At 38.7% G+C, this 15237-nt stretch overlaps 1 protein-coding gene across 1 annotated transcript in view; it reads right to left on the bottom strand.

The window, feature by feature from the left end:
- The window catches only part of LOC122560041 (docking protein 5-like), a 419354-nt gene extending 405301 nt beyond the window's left edge, over positions 1 to 14053 (bottom strand). Inside the window, exon 1 of the mRNA XM_043710213.2 lies at positions 13822 to 14053. Coding sequence (XP_043566148.2) covers positions 13822 to 13887 — 66 coding nt within the window. The 5' untranslated portion in view covers positions 13888 to 14053. The remainder of the gene's footprint in view (positions 1 to 13821) is intronic.
- Positions 14054 to 15237: the final 1184 nt, after the last annotated feature.

The raw sequence follows: 15237 nt of genomic DNA, 5'->3' as shown, positions 1-15237 counted from the left end.
ATCTAACAAACCCATCTAGGGTGGCATAGTGGCTCAGTGGTTAGCTATGCTGCCTCATAGCACCAGGGACCTAGGTGTGATTTCTGCCTTGGGTAACTGTCTGTGTGGAGTTTGCACATTCTCCCTGTGTCTGCCTGGGTTTCCTCCAGGTGCTCCAGTTTCCTCCTACAGTCCAAAGATGTGCAGGTCAGGTGAATTGGCCATGCTAAATTGCCCATCGTGTTAGTGGCATTAGTCAGGGGTAAATATAGGATCTGGGTGGGTTACTCTTCAGAAAATCATGACTTGTTCAGGCTTGTTGGGCCAAAGGACCTGTTTTCATACTGTAGGTAATCTAATCTATATCCTCCTATAATCTAACACCTTCTTCATTGTCAACAAATCAGCCAAACATCATGTCTCTGCAAACTTGCAAACAATAAAGGGACCCAACACTGCTTCTTATGGCATGCATTGGACACTGGCCTCCAGACACGCAAACAGCCTTCTACCACCACACTCTGTCATTAACCACTTAGCCAGTTGTGGAACCAACTTTCCAAGTTACCTTGGATTCCCTGTGTGCCATTCTACCTTTTTTATCAAAGTCCCAGAACTTTGACACTGGCTTTGCTGTATCAACATCAACCCCACTACCCTCATCTACACACCCGGTCACGTCTTCGGAAACTTTAATAAAAATTCTTTTAGGCATGACCTCAGTCTGTAATTCCCTGGTTTATATGTCCTGCCTTTCTTTATAAGTTGAACCATAATAACTTTCCTTCAATCCTTTCCTGAGGCCAGAGAGGAATTAATGATTGGGTGTAATTTCCTCCCTCATCTCCCATAACCGCCTGGAATAACAACTCATTCAGACCTGGGGCATTTGTCCTGCAATTTAAACTGCAATATCTCCTCACTCCCTATGTCAAACTGTTCAAAAAACCTCACAGTTCCTCTTCCTGAATTCTCTATCCGTATCCTCCTCCAAAGTAAAGACAGATGTGGAGTATTCATTTAACACACCAATAATATCCTTCACTTCCAAGCACAAATTGTCCCCTTGGTACTTCTTATATTTTTCCTAGTTATCCTCTTCCTCTTGATATAAAATGCTTTGAAATTCTCTTTAATCCACCCACCAGTAATTTTTCATGTCCCGTTTTTGCTTTATGAAGTTCTCCCCTTCACATTCTATATCTATAGGAGTTTTCTTTGCTCTCTTTATACCTGTTAAAAGCCTTTCCATTCCTTCTTAACCAATCATGAACATTCCAGACATTTAGGGTTATCTGACCTTGCTGCTCCTACATTTGACATGAGAGGGAGCATGTTGGGCTTGTACTCTCACCAATTCTACTTTGAATTCCATTCCTACTCATGGACATGAAAAGCAACCTGCTTGTGTGCCTATGCGAAACAGCATGTCAGTGTGACAATATTGATCGCCTTTGGTGCTGACTGAAGCAGTAACACACTAACAGTGAATGACATGGCAAGCCATGGATGGGGCAAGCATACAGGCAGATGCCATATCAGCAAGACTGCAGCCCTGAGATGCAGGCTGGCCCAATCTGTGAGTTGGGGGTAAAATATCACTCCTGCAGCCTTTCAATGCTAGTGGCCTGCTGTGTTTCCTAATGAGCCTGCATTAGACAGATGCCATAATGGTCATGGGAGGTTGGCAAATGCCAGATGCCAAGCCTATTGACAAGGAGTTGAGAGACTAGTGCCTATGGATTAAACCCTGAAATGCTGATTGATGATGAAGAATATGGAAGATCCAGATACCCACTCTGATTTCCATGCTGAGATTTCTTAATAACTTATTTGGCATATTTAGTAAGATAGCAAGCTGAATTAACTGAATCAGGCCATTAATAAACATTTAACAAGCTAGAATGGCTCTTAATTGATAACTTACTGCTACCCAGCGAGACACGCCTTACCACTTGGAAAAAGGACAATCGATGCAGTGAAATTTTCCCAATGTGGAGATGATTCATGACTTGGACTTACCATTTGATTCAGCTACAAATCCTACTATAGCCCACATTGTTCATACCACTGTAGAATTCTGCCCATGTCTCTGCTTTCAGTGGCTATAAAGGAAGACCATTCCAAACAATAAGGATCCTCTGTGAGCAAACATTTCTCCTCTTGTCTGTTTTAAATGGATGACCTTTTTTTTAAAACAGTGACCTCAATGTTGAAATTCTCCCACCAGAGGAAATATCCTGTCCATATCCACCCTGTTAAAACACCTCAGGATATTAATGTTTCAATTAAGTTGCCACTTACCCTTCTAAACAGCCGCAGATATAAGCCTAACCTTCTAATCCTTCCTTATACCTCAACCTTTTCTTCCAAGTACTAGTGTTGCAAACCTTCTCTGCACTACCTCCAATACACTTACACAATTTTTAAATAAGCAGACTGATCTTGTATGTGGTCTCACCTATGCACTATATAACTTCTAGTTTTGTAATTCAACTCCCTTTGCAACAAATGATAACATTCTATTAGATTTCCTAATGGTTTGTTGTACCTGCATTCTAACCTGTTGTGAAATAAACATGAGCATACTGAGATCACTCAGCTAAATAGTCAATTTTAGATTTCCCCTTTGCCAAGTTTTTGCCCATTCACTTAATTCCTTATCCACAGCATATATTATTTCTTCAAAGAACAGAAATAAAGTCTTTAAACATGGCTTCATAAAAGGAAATAAAAATGTTTACTTTGCCTGAATACTTGGAATTTTTCTTTTGTCCTGCTATATCACTATAACTAATAACTTGCAACAGTTTCTTCATTTTAGGCTGTCTGGGCCACGCCTCCCTCACTTTTTCAATAACGGAGCTCACAATCTAATGGAGCTACTACAAAATAATTTTGCAAAATTAAAACTAGCTACCTCACTATCCACTTCTTTCAAAACCTTAGGATGAAACCAGTCAGGCCTTGAGGACTTGTCTTTCTATGGTTCCAACAATCTTCTCAGTACCACTCCCTTTGTGATTGTGATTTTCCTGAGTTTCTCCTTCTTTTCATTTCCTGATTTACAGCTGTTTTTCAGATGTTCCTTGTATCCTCCATTATGAAGACCCATGCAAAGTTAACTATTTAATTTATCTGACATCTCCTTTCATCATCCTTCCAACTCTTCTATATGGTTCTGAAACTTGGACTACATATAGACACCACCTCTAGGCCCTTGAGAAGTATCTTCAATGTGATGGATGTTTTGCATCAGCTGGAGGACAGTGCACTAACATCAGCATCCTTGAAGCAGCTAACATCACTAGCATTGAGAACATAATTAGCCAAAACCAACTCTGTTGGGCTGACAACATGCTTTGGATGCCTACGCTCTGATTGCTAAAGCAAATTCTCTTCACCCAGCTCAAGGACAGCACTCAAAGGAGAGAAGGACAACTGAAACATTTCAAAGAATCTCTTAAGTCTTCCATCAAGAAATGCAACATAAGTATCTTTGCATGGGAGTCTGTCGTTCAGCAGAAACCAACTTGGAAGAAATTCCTGTGTGAGGAGACAATTCTTTGAGAATACCTGACATCAAGAGGTAGTACAGAAAAGAAACTGGAGAAAAGAATGCCAATGATCTCAAGGCCAAAGACCTCCTGGAAATACCTGTCAAATATGTGGTCAGAGATTAAGCACTAGAGCAATGAATCTGTACAGTTACTGCCTGCGCTGTTTGAGTTCATGTATCTCTGGACATTGGAGTGCATGTAGTGAAATTCACAGCTGGCCTTGGAGGAACCTGTTTGGGAGAACTCACAGCACAAGAACAGAGAAGTAAATGTAACCTTGCTGTAAGTCTACAGGAGTGAGTACAGTGTGTTCTTTATAAAAGAGACTAAAGGGACAACTTTTTCACACAGAGGGTGATGTGGAGGCTGGTACAATTACAACATTTAAAAGTGATCTGGATGGGTATATGAATAGGAAGGATTTAGAGGGATAATGGGCCAAGTGCTGGCAAATGGGAATAGATTAGGGTTAGGATATCTGGGTGGCATGGACGGGTTGGACCGGTTGTTTCCATGCTGTACATCTCTATGATTCTAGGATTGGGCTCATCAGCCTCATGAGGACCCACAGAACTCATGATCAGTGACACAGAATTTCCTCGATGGAGAACCATACTCATTATTGGTGACAATGACAATTTTCCATTATTAATTCCCTGGGCTTAATTCCCATAGGACCAATATTCCCTTTATTCAATATTTTCATTTATTACCATCTATTGAATCTCTTACTGTTTCTTTTATGCTTTTAGCTTGTTTTCTCTCATACTAAATTTTCCTTCTTATTAGAAAATAGTTGCTTTTAAAAAAAAGTTCAATCTTTTGATCTGCCACCAAACATTGTGCAATTATATGGGCAGCACGGTGGCTCAGTGGTTAGCACTGCTGCCTCACAACACCAGGGTCCCAAGTTTGATTCCAGCCTCAGGCAACTGTCTGTGTGGACTTTGCACATTCTCCCTGTGTCTGCTTGGGTTTCCTCCCACAGTCCAAAGATGTGCTGGTCAAGTGAATTGGCCATGTTAAATTGCCCATGGTGTTAGGTGCATTAGTCAGAGGGAAATGGATCTGGGTGGGTTACTCTTCAGAGGGTTGGTGTGGACTCGTTGGGCCAAAGGGCCTGTTTCCACACTGTAGAGAATCTAATCTAATCATGCTGTTTATTTAAATTTAACTTTTACATTTTTAATTGGAATTTTTCTTTCTAAATGGAATGTATGCGCTCTATGTTTTCTGAAATATTCCCTTAAAGGTCTGTCACTACATTTCTATTGACCCCTTAACCTAATCTGCTCACTTTACTTAGCTTTGTTGTTGTGCCCTCATAATAGCCCTTTATTGAGTCTTCAACCTATTTCACTGTCCTTCAAAGTAATTTCAAAGAGAAGAAGCTGCCTAAGTTACCAGACTCCTGAATTACCAGCAGGTCTATCAACCCAGCTTCATAAATGGATTGAGGATTTCTAACTCCTGCTGCGGACATTTGGACTCATTCTTAAAAGCAAGGATATTCATTAAGTAGTATCACAGAGTTAATCTGTACTCCAGTTTTTGCTGATTAAATTATCTCTTTATCCTTTCTGATTCAGTTTCTGCTTGTACATTTGCCATTGTGCCTATGTTACAAATGATATCCTTTATGCTTGCCCCAACTAACTATATGTGAACTAAACCCTTCTTCGAAATTAACTTTGCCACAGAGCTGTTGTGATCCTTACAAAGTCAAAGCTCTCAGCAGAGGGAATGGGGAAGTACAGCATCTCTGTTCACAATGGGGGAAATTAAATAACAATCTGCTTATGGACAAGTGATGAGAATAGGGAGAGAGATTTGTGCAAATGATGAGTTTTAAAACAAAGATCAGTCTGACCCCAGACTAAAATGGTTATAAAAGGCAATGAAATGCAATTTTGTGACATTTGCTTGTTTTACCCACTTCTGGAGGTTATTTATTGGGCCATAGGTCACCTGTATATTAGCAAATTTGAAAAAGGACTATGGAATTAGACTCTGGAATATACACTGCGTGGTCTTTCAATAGCTGTTTTTGAACAACAAAGGAAAGACAAGAAAAAGTGGATTTGTTATCAAGAAACAGAAGCTGAAAATGTGTTGCTGGAAAAGCGCAGCATTCAAGGAGCAGGAGAATCGACGTTTTGGGCATCAAGAAATAGAAGCCAAGTTTCTCTCTCAAGCTCAGAGCCAGTGTCTGGTGAAAAAAAAACTTGAAAAGATAGTTATTCACTGAGAATTCAATGATATCAGTAAGTTTCACCACGGTCAATGAAACGAGACATCAGCTAAACTGTCAGGCCTCAGGTGATTATCAGCGATGCTAAGAATGTTAAACAGCAATTGCCTTGCGTTTTTGTCATTACTAGATGCCCTCTTACTTGTTAAGTTATCTGTGTTTGTGTGGGTTTAATAATTTTTTTTTGCTGGGGGGTGGGTGTTGGTCGCTAAGTCAAATGCTATTTATTTTACTCAAATAATTCTTCTAATTTGGCTCTTTCATTTTGATCTAGCTAATTATGTTTAATTTAAATGCAATGACTGCATGCTAAAAATAAATTAAACTATGTGTGACCAACTGAGAGGTGGTGAAAGAGAAGTGATTCCCCCTGTTCACCTTGTCATAAATTTAGAAACTCATGGTGCAATTACAAGCCATTGAATAATGAAAGATTGGACTGATGAAACAAATTGTTTCTCTGAAAACTTTTCAAAATGAAGAAACTACAGAGAAGGTTTTCTTGTTCCGCAAATTTTAAAAAGTCCTGAGGTGCCCACAGTTGACATCAATGTCTTCGTGGAGCAGGGTGAACAAACATATGAAAAGGTAAACACTTGCCCTTGGAAGAATTAGAAGGAGTAGCCTAGGCATTTAAAGGTAAATTAAGTAAAGGTAAATTAAAGCTGAATTAGGAATACATTTCCAACAGATAGGAGAAAGTGAGGACTGCAGATGCTGGAGATCAGAGCTGAAAAATGTGTTGCTGGAAAAACGCAGCAGCTCAGGCAGCATCCAAGGAGCAGGAGAATTGACGTTTCGGGCATAAGCCCTTCTTCCTGCTCCGCTTTTCCAGCAACACATTTTTCATTTCCAACAGATAATAAAGAGGGAGAATTCCAGGAAAGGAAAGACAATGAAAGCCATTCTGAACCACACCTGACTTGGTTTTGAGGGCTGATTCAAGTTTGCACATTTAATCTCTGGGTTTTATGCAGAAAAGGTTGACACCCTCTTTATCTCATTGAAAAGTTTAGAACAGCAGTTAAAGTGGCCAATTCATCCTTGGGTATTACTATTACAGAATAGGCTGATAGGCAAACTCACAAAGTGTAAACTCTTGTACCAGGCAGACAGCCACTGACAATGACACAGCACAAGGACTTTTAAAATGTGCCCCAGCAGGAGCTAGAAGCATGCAGGCAAAATTTCCATAATCTTTAGAAATGCCTTGACCAGTGATATCAGGAAATTGAACTTAAGCAGCATGCCTTTGATCATTGGGTAGAGGCACTAAAAATTGATGCCATCTACAAAAGCTGGCAGAATTAATTCTCCACAAGGTACTAACAACTAAATACTGTTTACAATTTGGATTCATGTTGACTGAAAGAGAGGGCAAGGGCCCAGACAAAGCACAAAGCTGACCGATGAATATGGGCACTGTGACAAACTAAAAAGAAAAGAGAACAAAGCAGAGAGATTGGAATAGGAGAGATCAGATTAAGAGAAGTGAGAAGCTGCCTCAAGATCTACAATTGCAGGAAGCCCTGGGTATATAAAAGAAAATCATTGGCTCCAATATTTTCTAGAAACTCAGGCTGCACCATCAGTGTCTCTAGCATTAAAGATGTCAGTGTTTGCTCAGGCATGACTGTGGATCAGGACAGCTGTCAGGTGTTTGTACCAAAAGGAATGGTGACTGCTGATTGCTTAAAAAAAACCAGAAAGAGAATTCACATTATCCGAGAAACTGCATGCTCACAGACCTTTCCACTTCACAAAAACACGAGATTCTCCCCTTAGCTGAAAATTAAATTGCAGTGTTCATGGGGAAGTGTAAAGAAGTGGCACTGGTTACAATTTACTGAGAGGGTGAACTTTTGTGGCCTCTCAAAACAGTGGAGGTCATCCTAAATTTGCCAAGGTCAAGGATAAGTATTTTGTTTGAAAATAATTTGGCAACATATACCCCTCAAGCAGAAAAGGACAGCAGAGAGAGAACAGGGAGGCTGGAGAGAAACAGCAGCAAACACCAAGTAAGCTGGAAATGGAGGTTCAGAAATTCAATGGTACCAAATTTTGTGAGGATTAGATTTACTAAAGAAGAGTCTGCCTGATTAAACTAGTGGAAAATGACAGAGGCCAGGAATAGAGATAGTTTCAGAAGTTCTACAGGGGGTAGTAAAACCCTATGATTTGAGGTAGCCCAGAAAGGGTCATTGAAATTAAACAGGGCCGAAAATAAGTCAGAGATACCAGAAATGATCAGGACAGATCATGAAGAACTTAAAAGTGCCAAAGCTAGATTGATAGCCACATAAAAGGCAGCAAGTAGGGCAGAACTGAAGCCTCATTTAATGGAAGAGTCACAGGGAGTAGAACCAAAGCTGAACATTCACCTTGTGGCAGTAGTCTTCCAATAAAAACATTTGGGAAACATTTGGGGCAAACCCATTCCCAAAACAAACAGAAAGGGAATGGAACATATTCCCAGTAGGAATGAATGTGGAGGTCACAGGGACATCGCAGTGAATTAAACACAGACCCATCTGGGATATCAAAGGATCAAAACCAAGTCTCAACCCCAATATGTCAGATCAAGTTGATGTAAGGTTAAATGAGCATTAGGTGCAAGATGAAAATCCAGGCACTCTGTAGGAGATAAACCCACCAACATCCGAAAAATCTAATTTGTAAAAAAAAAAAATGGATTCTGAAATGTGGCAGTGAAGGGTTAAGTTTTTGGAACATGGTGCAGCTTGGTGCATAAATCCACCTGCCAATCCCAAAGCAGGTTTTCAAGCCAGGTTATGGTGAAGAGAGTGAATAAGGATTCAATATTTGCATTATTATTTCATATTAATCTGGTAGTAGAACACTTACTGCAAATTCAAAGGAGAAGTATTTTTTGCATCTGTACTTTGTGGTCAGGAGATGTTATGATGATGGCAAACACAGATGTTGATATTCAGCTCCAATGATCCGATTTCAATACGAGGGTCCTATGTGGACTAAAGTGACTTTTGAAAAGGACAATTACGAACCTAAAATGGCTGCTGTCACCTCCTGACCAGGCTGGAAAAAGCTCATGAAACCATGAAGAATTAGTTTTAAGTGAAATTGATCTCAGTATAAAATAGTACTGAAACTCAGATCTATATCTCCCATTTGATGCACACCTATCTGGAAGGTAAGTGAGGATGGAAGTCACTTGCAGATCATCTCTCTTGAAAAAAAGCAACAGAGCTGGACTTGAGAGCACTGAACTATATTCCAAGAGCTGTTCATGAGCTGCAGAGAGACATGAGAAAATGTAAGAACAGGAATACACACTCCCACTCACCGTTTGTCAATGCCAAATGATAAAGCAACTTAGAAAAACACCATTAACTGAAATGTTGATATTAGCTAACTTTGCCACTGCTGAAGAAACAGGTAAACAGCTAAATAGTCAGGATTCAGCTCTTTCTCAAACCTCACAGACACTAAAAACTTAAAGTTCAAATTGCCTTTACTTTCTGATCTGAAATAAATATGTTTCCCAACTTTCCTTTTTAAGCTGAAACATCTGAATATTTTATGTCATGTTTTTAATTTTCTTTAAGTTGGTGGTAAAATTCCTCCTTCTTTCACTCCAGAAAACCCTGTACCTTCAGATTCTTTATTTTTATCTCATTAATTATGTATAATTGAAGTGTGATAGCTGTATGTCTTAAAGGAAATTAAATATTTGTATGACCGTCCGGTAGACGGTTAAAAAGGGAAGAGATACTACCTCCCCATCTGGTCATAAAATAGATTAAAACCATTCTGGAATTCCATTTTACAGGTAGGACCTCAATTATTCATGTCATTTATTAATGATTTGGATAATGGCATAGAAAGCCATATATTCAAAATTGCTGATGATGCAAAGTTAGATGGCATGGTAGATAACAGACGATAGCATAAAATTACAATGCGATATTGATAGAATAAGTGAATGGTCAAAACTGTGGTAGGTATAAGCTAGTGTGAGGTTATCTATTTTAGACTGAGAAAGAATACATCAAGGTGCTGTCTAGTTGGTATGAAGTTAAATACAGTGGATGTCCGAAGAGACTTGGGGGTTCAGGTACATAGATCTTTAAGATGTCACAAACAGGTGCGGATAATAATCAAGAAAGCTAATTGATTGCTGGCTTTATATTTCAATGACTGGAGTATTAGGATGCAGAAGTTATATTGCAAAACCCTGGCTAGATTGTACTTGGCGTACTGTCAGCAGTTCTGGGCACCACACCTCAGGGAGGATATATTGTTGTTGTAGGAAGTACAACGTAGGTTAATAAGAATAATACCTGTTCTTCAGGGGTTATGATTTGAGGAGAAATCATACAAATCTGGCCTGTTTTTTGTAGGTTTTAGAAGATTATGGGGTGATCTGATAAAAGTCTTCAAGATAGTAACAGGAAAATTCAGGGTAGATAAAGATAAATTATTTCCATTGGTTGGGGATTCTAGAACCAAGGGGGATAGTCTGAGAATTAAGGAGAGTCCATTAAGGAGAATGTTAGGAAGGACTCGTACATACAAAAAGTGGAAAAGGTTTGTAACTCTTTTCCACAAACGGTACTGGGTATAAGATCAGTTGTTAATTTTAAATTTGAAATAGATAATTCTTTGTAAGCATATGTATTAAAGGATATGGTCTAAGGCAGGTATATGGAATTAGGCCACAAATCAGCCATGATCTCATTGAATGGTGGAACAGGCTCAGGGGGCTGAATGGCCTACTCCTGGCCCTATGTTATAGTTGCTCAGCTGATAGCACACATGCCTCTGAATTGGAAGGATGTGGGTTCAAGCCCCACTAACAGTTTGACTATAAATATTAAAAACAGCCAGTCCAATGGACTACTGAAGGCATCCTGCACTGTTACCACTTTTCTGATGAAATGTTAAATCAAGGGTCCTTTTGCTTCCTTAGTGGATATAAAAAATCCTTTGGCATCTTTTCACTGAAAAGGATGTAAATTATCCTTAATGACCTGGACAATATCTATCACTTAATTAACATCATGAGAACAGATTATCTGGTCATTATCACATTGCTGTTTATGGAAACTTGCTATGTGCTAATGTTAGCTGCCATATGATCTATCTAGACAGGCTGGAGGCTGGAAGAACATGGCAAGCCAGGCAGCGTCAAGAGGTAGAGAATTTGATGTTTTGGGTGTAACCCTTCTTCAGGGCTGGGGGTGGATGTGGGGGCAGTTGTAGATAAATGAGGTGGCAAGGGCAGGGTGGTGAAGTGGAGATAGGTGAAGACAGGCAGAGGATATGACCTGGTTGGTCAATGGGAGGAGTGAATCCGGTTGGTAGCAGGGAGCAGTGGAAGGAATTGGGAGGGGTTTGGAAGGGGGTCGGGGATGGGAAGGGAGTCGGGGAATGGGAAGGGAGGTTATTTGAAATTGGAGAACTCAATGTTGAGTCGAAGGCAGGTATAGCTTGGAATAATGACAGCACTTAAAAAATAGTTTGTTGATTAAAAAGTGCTTTGGAACATTCCTGTGGTTCAGGAAAGGTGCTATATAAAAACATATGTCTTTCACATTTAAAAAAAACTAAATTTTATAAATAGATGAAGAGAGTACAAAAAGCAAAGTGACATTGAACTTTTATAAAATGCTGGTTTGGCTGCAAGTGGAGCATTTTGTCCATTTCTGAGGAGCAGACTTTAAGAAAGATGTAAAGACATTAGAGTGGGTGCAGAAACAAAATGCCGAATGTGGGGACTGCAGTTGCTGGAGATAAGAGTCGAGAATGAGGTGCTGGAAAAGCTTAGCAGGTCAGGCAGCATCCGAGGAGCAGGAGAATTGGCGTTTTGGGCAAAAGCACTTCATCAGGAAATCCATTATCCCTAATGAAGGGCTTTTGCTCAAAGCGTCAATTATCCTGCTTCTCAGATGCTGCCCGACCTGCTAAGCTTTTCCAGCACCTCATTCTCGATGCAGAAACAAAATGTACAAGTATAGTTCTGGAGAAGTGGTGTCTTTGCAATTTCTGTTATGTAGATTGGTTGGAGACACTGGAGTTGTTTTTCTTCGAGAAGTTTGAGAGATCTGTCAGACATGTTCAAAGTAGCATGGGATCTGTACAGCAAGAAACTTTTCACTGATAAAAGTGTCTGGAATCAGAGGACAGCAATGCAAGGTGGATGGCAAAAGAACGAAAGGTAACATGAGGAAAAAAGTTTTCATTTTCCCTGCGATGTGAAAAGCTCAGCCTGTCAGTGTGGTGGAAGCAGAATTAAAGGTGACATTCAAAAGGGATTTGAGTAATTGTGTGGAAGAAAAATAAGGATTGCAGGGCTAAGGGGAAAATGCAGGGTGCCGGAACCAGCTGAGTTGCTCTTGCGGAGAGCTGGCATGGACAGTGAAGGGTCACATAACATCCTTCTATGCTGCAATAATTCGGCGGCTCCAAATTGATGGCATCTATAATTGATCATATTTACTCCTTTTTGTATAAGCTACTACTTCAAATGCCATTTAAAAACATTACAAAGTTGAAATACAATCCAAAAGAATCTTAACTTGTTCATAGCTGACAAAAAAATTTGTGTTTTCTGTACATTTAACAGTTAATAAAAAAAATGCAAATCTAATTTAGTAGAACACGGATATAAGTGAATAACCAGACAGGCTCGCACTAGACCACTTAAGCCCAGGAGGTTATTTGGGAGTTCGTGTCTCACAGTTTCTTTATCTTGATCTCAAGGACAGGTATAGCATTATCTTTCCAGAGCATTGACCACTACTTCAGTAATATGCCTTCATACTTCACATCAACTTGCACTCTTTTTTACCCGCGCAACCCCTCCGCCATGTTCTCCAAATTTCAAACACCATACATTCAAAGAGCAGTTTTCATAGCAAAGCATTTGCAAAGCTTGCTCTCAATCATCCAGCACAATGACATAGATTAAAGCAAATGCTGTTTATTTATAAGACGGTCATGTATATGGTCCAGAAAAAATTGTGATCTTTCCTTTGTCAAGCCAAATAAAAACTGCCAAACAGTTCTTTACAAGAAAACTACTTAAAGTTCCTATAGACTTCAACTTCACTTGATACCTTAACTCAACTTTGACCTTTTCAAACATCTTATTTGCTTACCAATTACATTCAATCTGAGCTTGCTTAACATATATGAGGAGGTTTCTTCAACTCATTATGACAGAGATTTATAAATATTGTAGATAACCAATTATACACACAAGAGGAAACTCAGTATAGGTGCAGGCTCTTCCAAAAATATGAATAAGAATAATATTTCAGTAATGATTTCAAATATATTAATGTAAAAGGACACATCTCACATTGTGAGCTGTAGTGTTGCCACTTGATACGTACCACAATCAGATGCAACTTCAAACAACGTACACTGTGATGAATTTTAAATACATTTTGAAAAGTGAAGAGAAATAATTTCATCATTTCACAAGCTCATTTCATTATTATACTCTGGTAAAGCATTATTTATTTTGAACAAGAAACTTTCCTTCATTGTACTCTACTCTTTCACACACTTGGAAGTAAAATCATTTGTTTTAGAATGATTACAACAAATGTAAGCTAAATATTAATTTTATACATACCACTTCATTTTGATCACTAGATACTGTTTTAGTTACTTCATTTCAACATAATTTTCTATTTGGGACACCCATCTGTCATCAAGTAATAAAACATATGTGTTCAGTTTAAAACAAAAGCAGCATAAACAGTAACTTTTCCAGAATCATAATAAAAAGTCATTCAATAAGGTGACTTATTGTAATGTACATTCCTCCTGATAATGTTGCTCAATGAAATTAAAAAGCCAAAGTACAGTATTTATGATACCATTATAAACTGTGGATATAATCCCTTGTTGCTAATCTACAGTAACAGCTCGTATCTGAGCTACACTTATTACTAATGATATATACTCCATTCATTGTAAATATTGACACAAAGACAATGCTTTGACGTAAAGAACAAAGCATTAAAGAAAAATGCTCACCCCTAAGCGTCTGCTACGAATCTTCACATATCCCTGCTTGACAATGTCATTAAAATTTGAAGCCATTACTTTTCTGCTCAGCTCAGTTACTGAATATTATGTCAGTACTGTACTCCAGCTCCAAATGCAGTTTCTCCCGCTCTCAGTTTATCCACAGCTCAGCATCTGCTTAAACCTCCCGGCCCAGGGGCTAGCAGCAAGGCTTATTCCACCTACAAAGTGAGGGAGAGACAGTGAGACGGTATGTCACAGTGGGAACGCATCAGCTGATACTCGATCATTGCTGCTTCACGGAATGTACCACCATTCTCACTCACTGAAGGGCTGGTGTCAAAGGGTTCACGTCTACTAGAATGAAGTTACTGGCTCAAGCACAATGCTCTGATGCCAAAGATTTCGGCTTCTGTCAAAGACCTACGTAAATACTATTGTTAGCTTCTTAAATAAAGCAAATCTTTTGGAGCATTTTACGCTTTCATGGAAATCTCAGTGCACAAAACAGATAAGAAATTAAAACAACCCTTCAGAAAAATATAGGAAAGCTACTTTTATTTTTACAATTGGCTATTTTCAAGACTGCGTTTAGTGTTGTGATTCGAGTCTCTGCTTAAAATGTACATTATAGTGTACATTTGCTGCATGAAGCCTGACTCATAAAGCAATCCAAACCTGAAGGCTTTATCTTTGTGAAATTTAGCACAGGAAATCTGGATATTAAATAAAGTATAGCTGTGAGTTGTTCTCAAACTATTAATCATTGCATCTGTCAAATATATGTAATTACTTCATCAGCAGCATAAATAGCTAAATCCTTTGATGAGTGCAGCAAGTTTGTTGCAATTAACTTTGCATATAACAAACGCAAAACCAAAAGCATGTTTGTTTATTTGCATTTGTTTCAGTAATAACAAAAATAAGCAGAGTCTCAATATTTAATTATCTCGTGCTTTGAATTATTGAATCTCATTTTGCCATGCACTTTGTTATAAAATATGAATTTCAGACTCAAAGGATCAAACGTTTTTATATAAAAAAGAAAGGGTATTGTTTTACATTTTTCATTGCTGCCAATAACTCAAAATGCTTATAAAGTTTGATATAAACCATTGTGTTTAATTGCTATAACGTCATATTTTCTAGCACAGATGCTGAAGGAACAATCTCTCATGTTACATGTTGATCAAAAGCTTCAGGGTACATATACCTTACAGGTCATAATCAGTGTTCTTCACAGAGAAACAGATCTCTGTAAAAAGCCCCCTTTTTTATAATAAATCAAGGGAAGCATTTTTTGAAATTTCTTTCTGGAAAAATAAACTCGTATAGTGAATTTCTATCATGAAGATCCAAGTATATTTGCTCCCTGTTTTAATGAAAAACAATGCAATTGAAGCCTTTGCATAAATAGATCTACCT

Source organism: Chiloscyllium plagiosum, unplaced genomic scaffold (genome assembly GCF_037043375.1).
Source record: "Chiloscyllium plagiosum isolate Xiang-an unplaced genomic scaffold, Cpla_swu_hap1 HiC_scaffold_15, whole genome shotgun sequence".
Taxonomy (NCBI): Eukaryota; Metazoa; Chordata; class Chondrichthyes; order Orectolobiformes; family Hemiscylliidae; genus Chiloscyllium; species Chiloscyllium plagiosum.
Note: the sequence above shows the minus strand (reverse complement) of the source record. Positions and strands in the feature narration are given on the sequence as shown.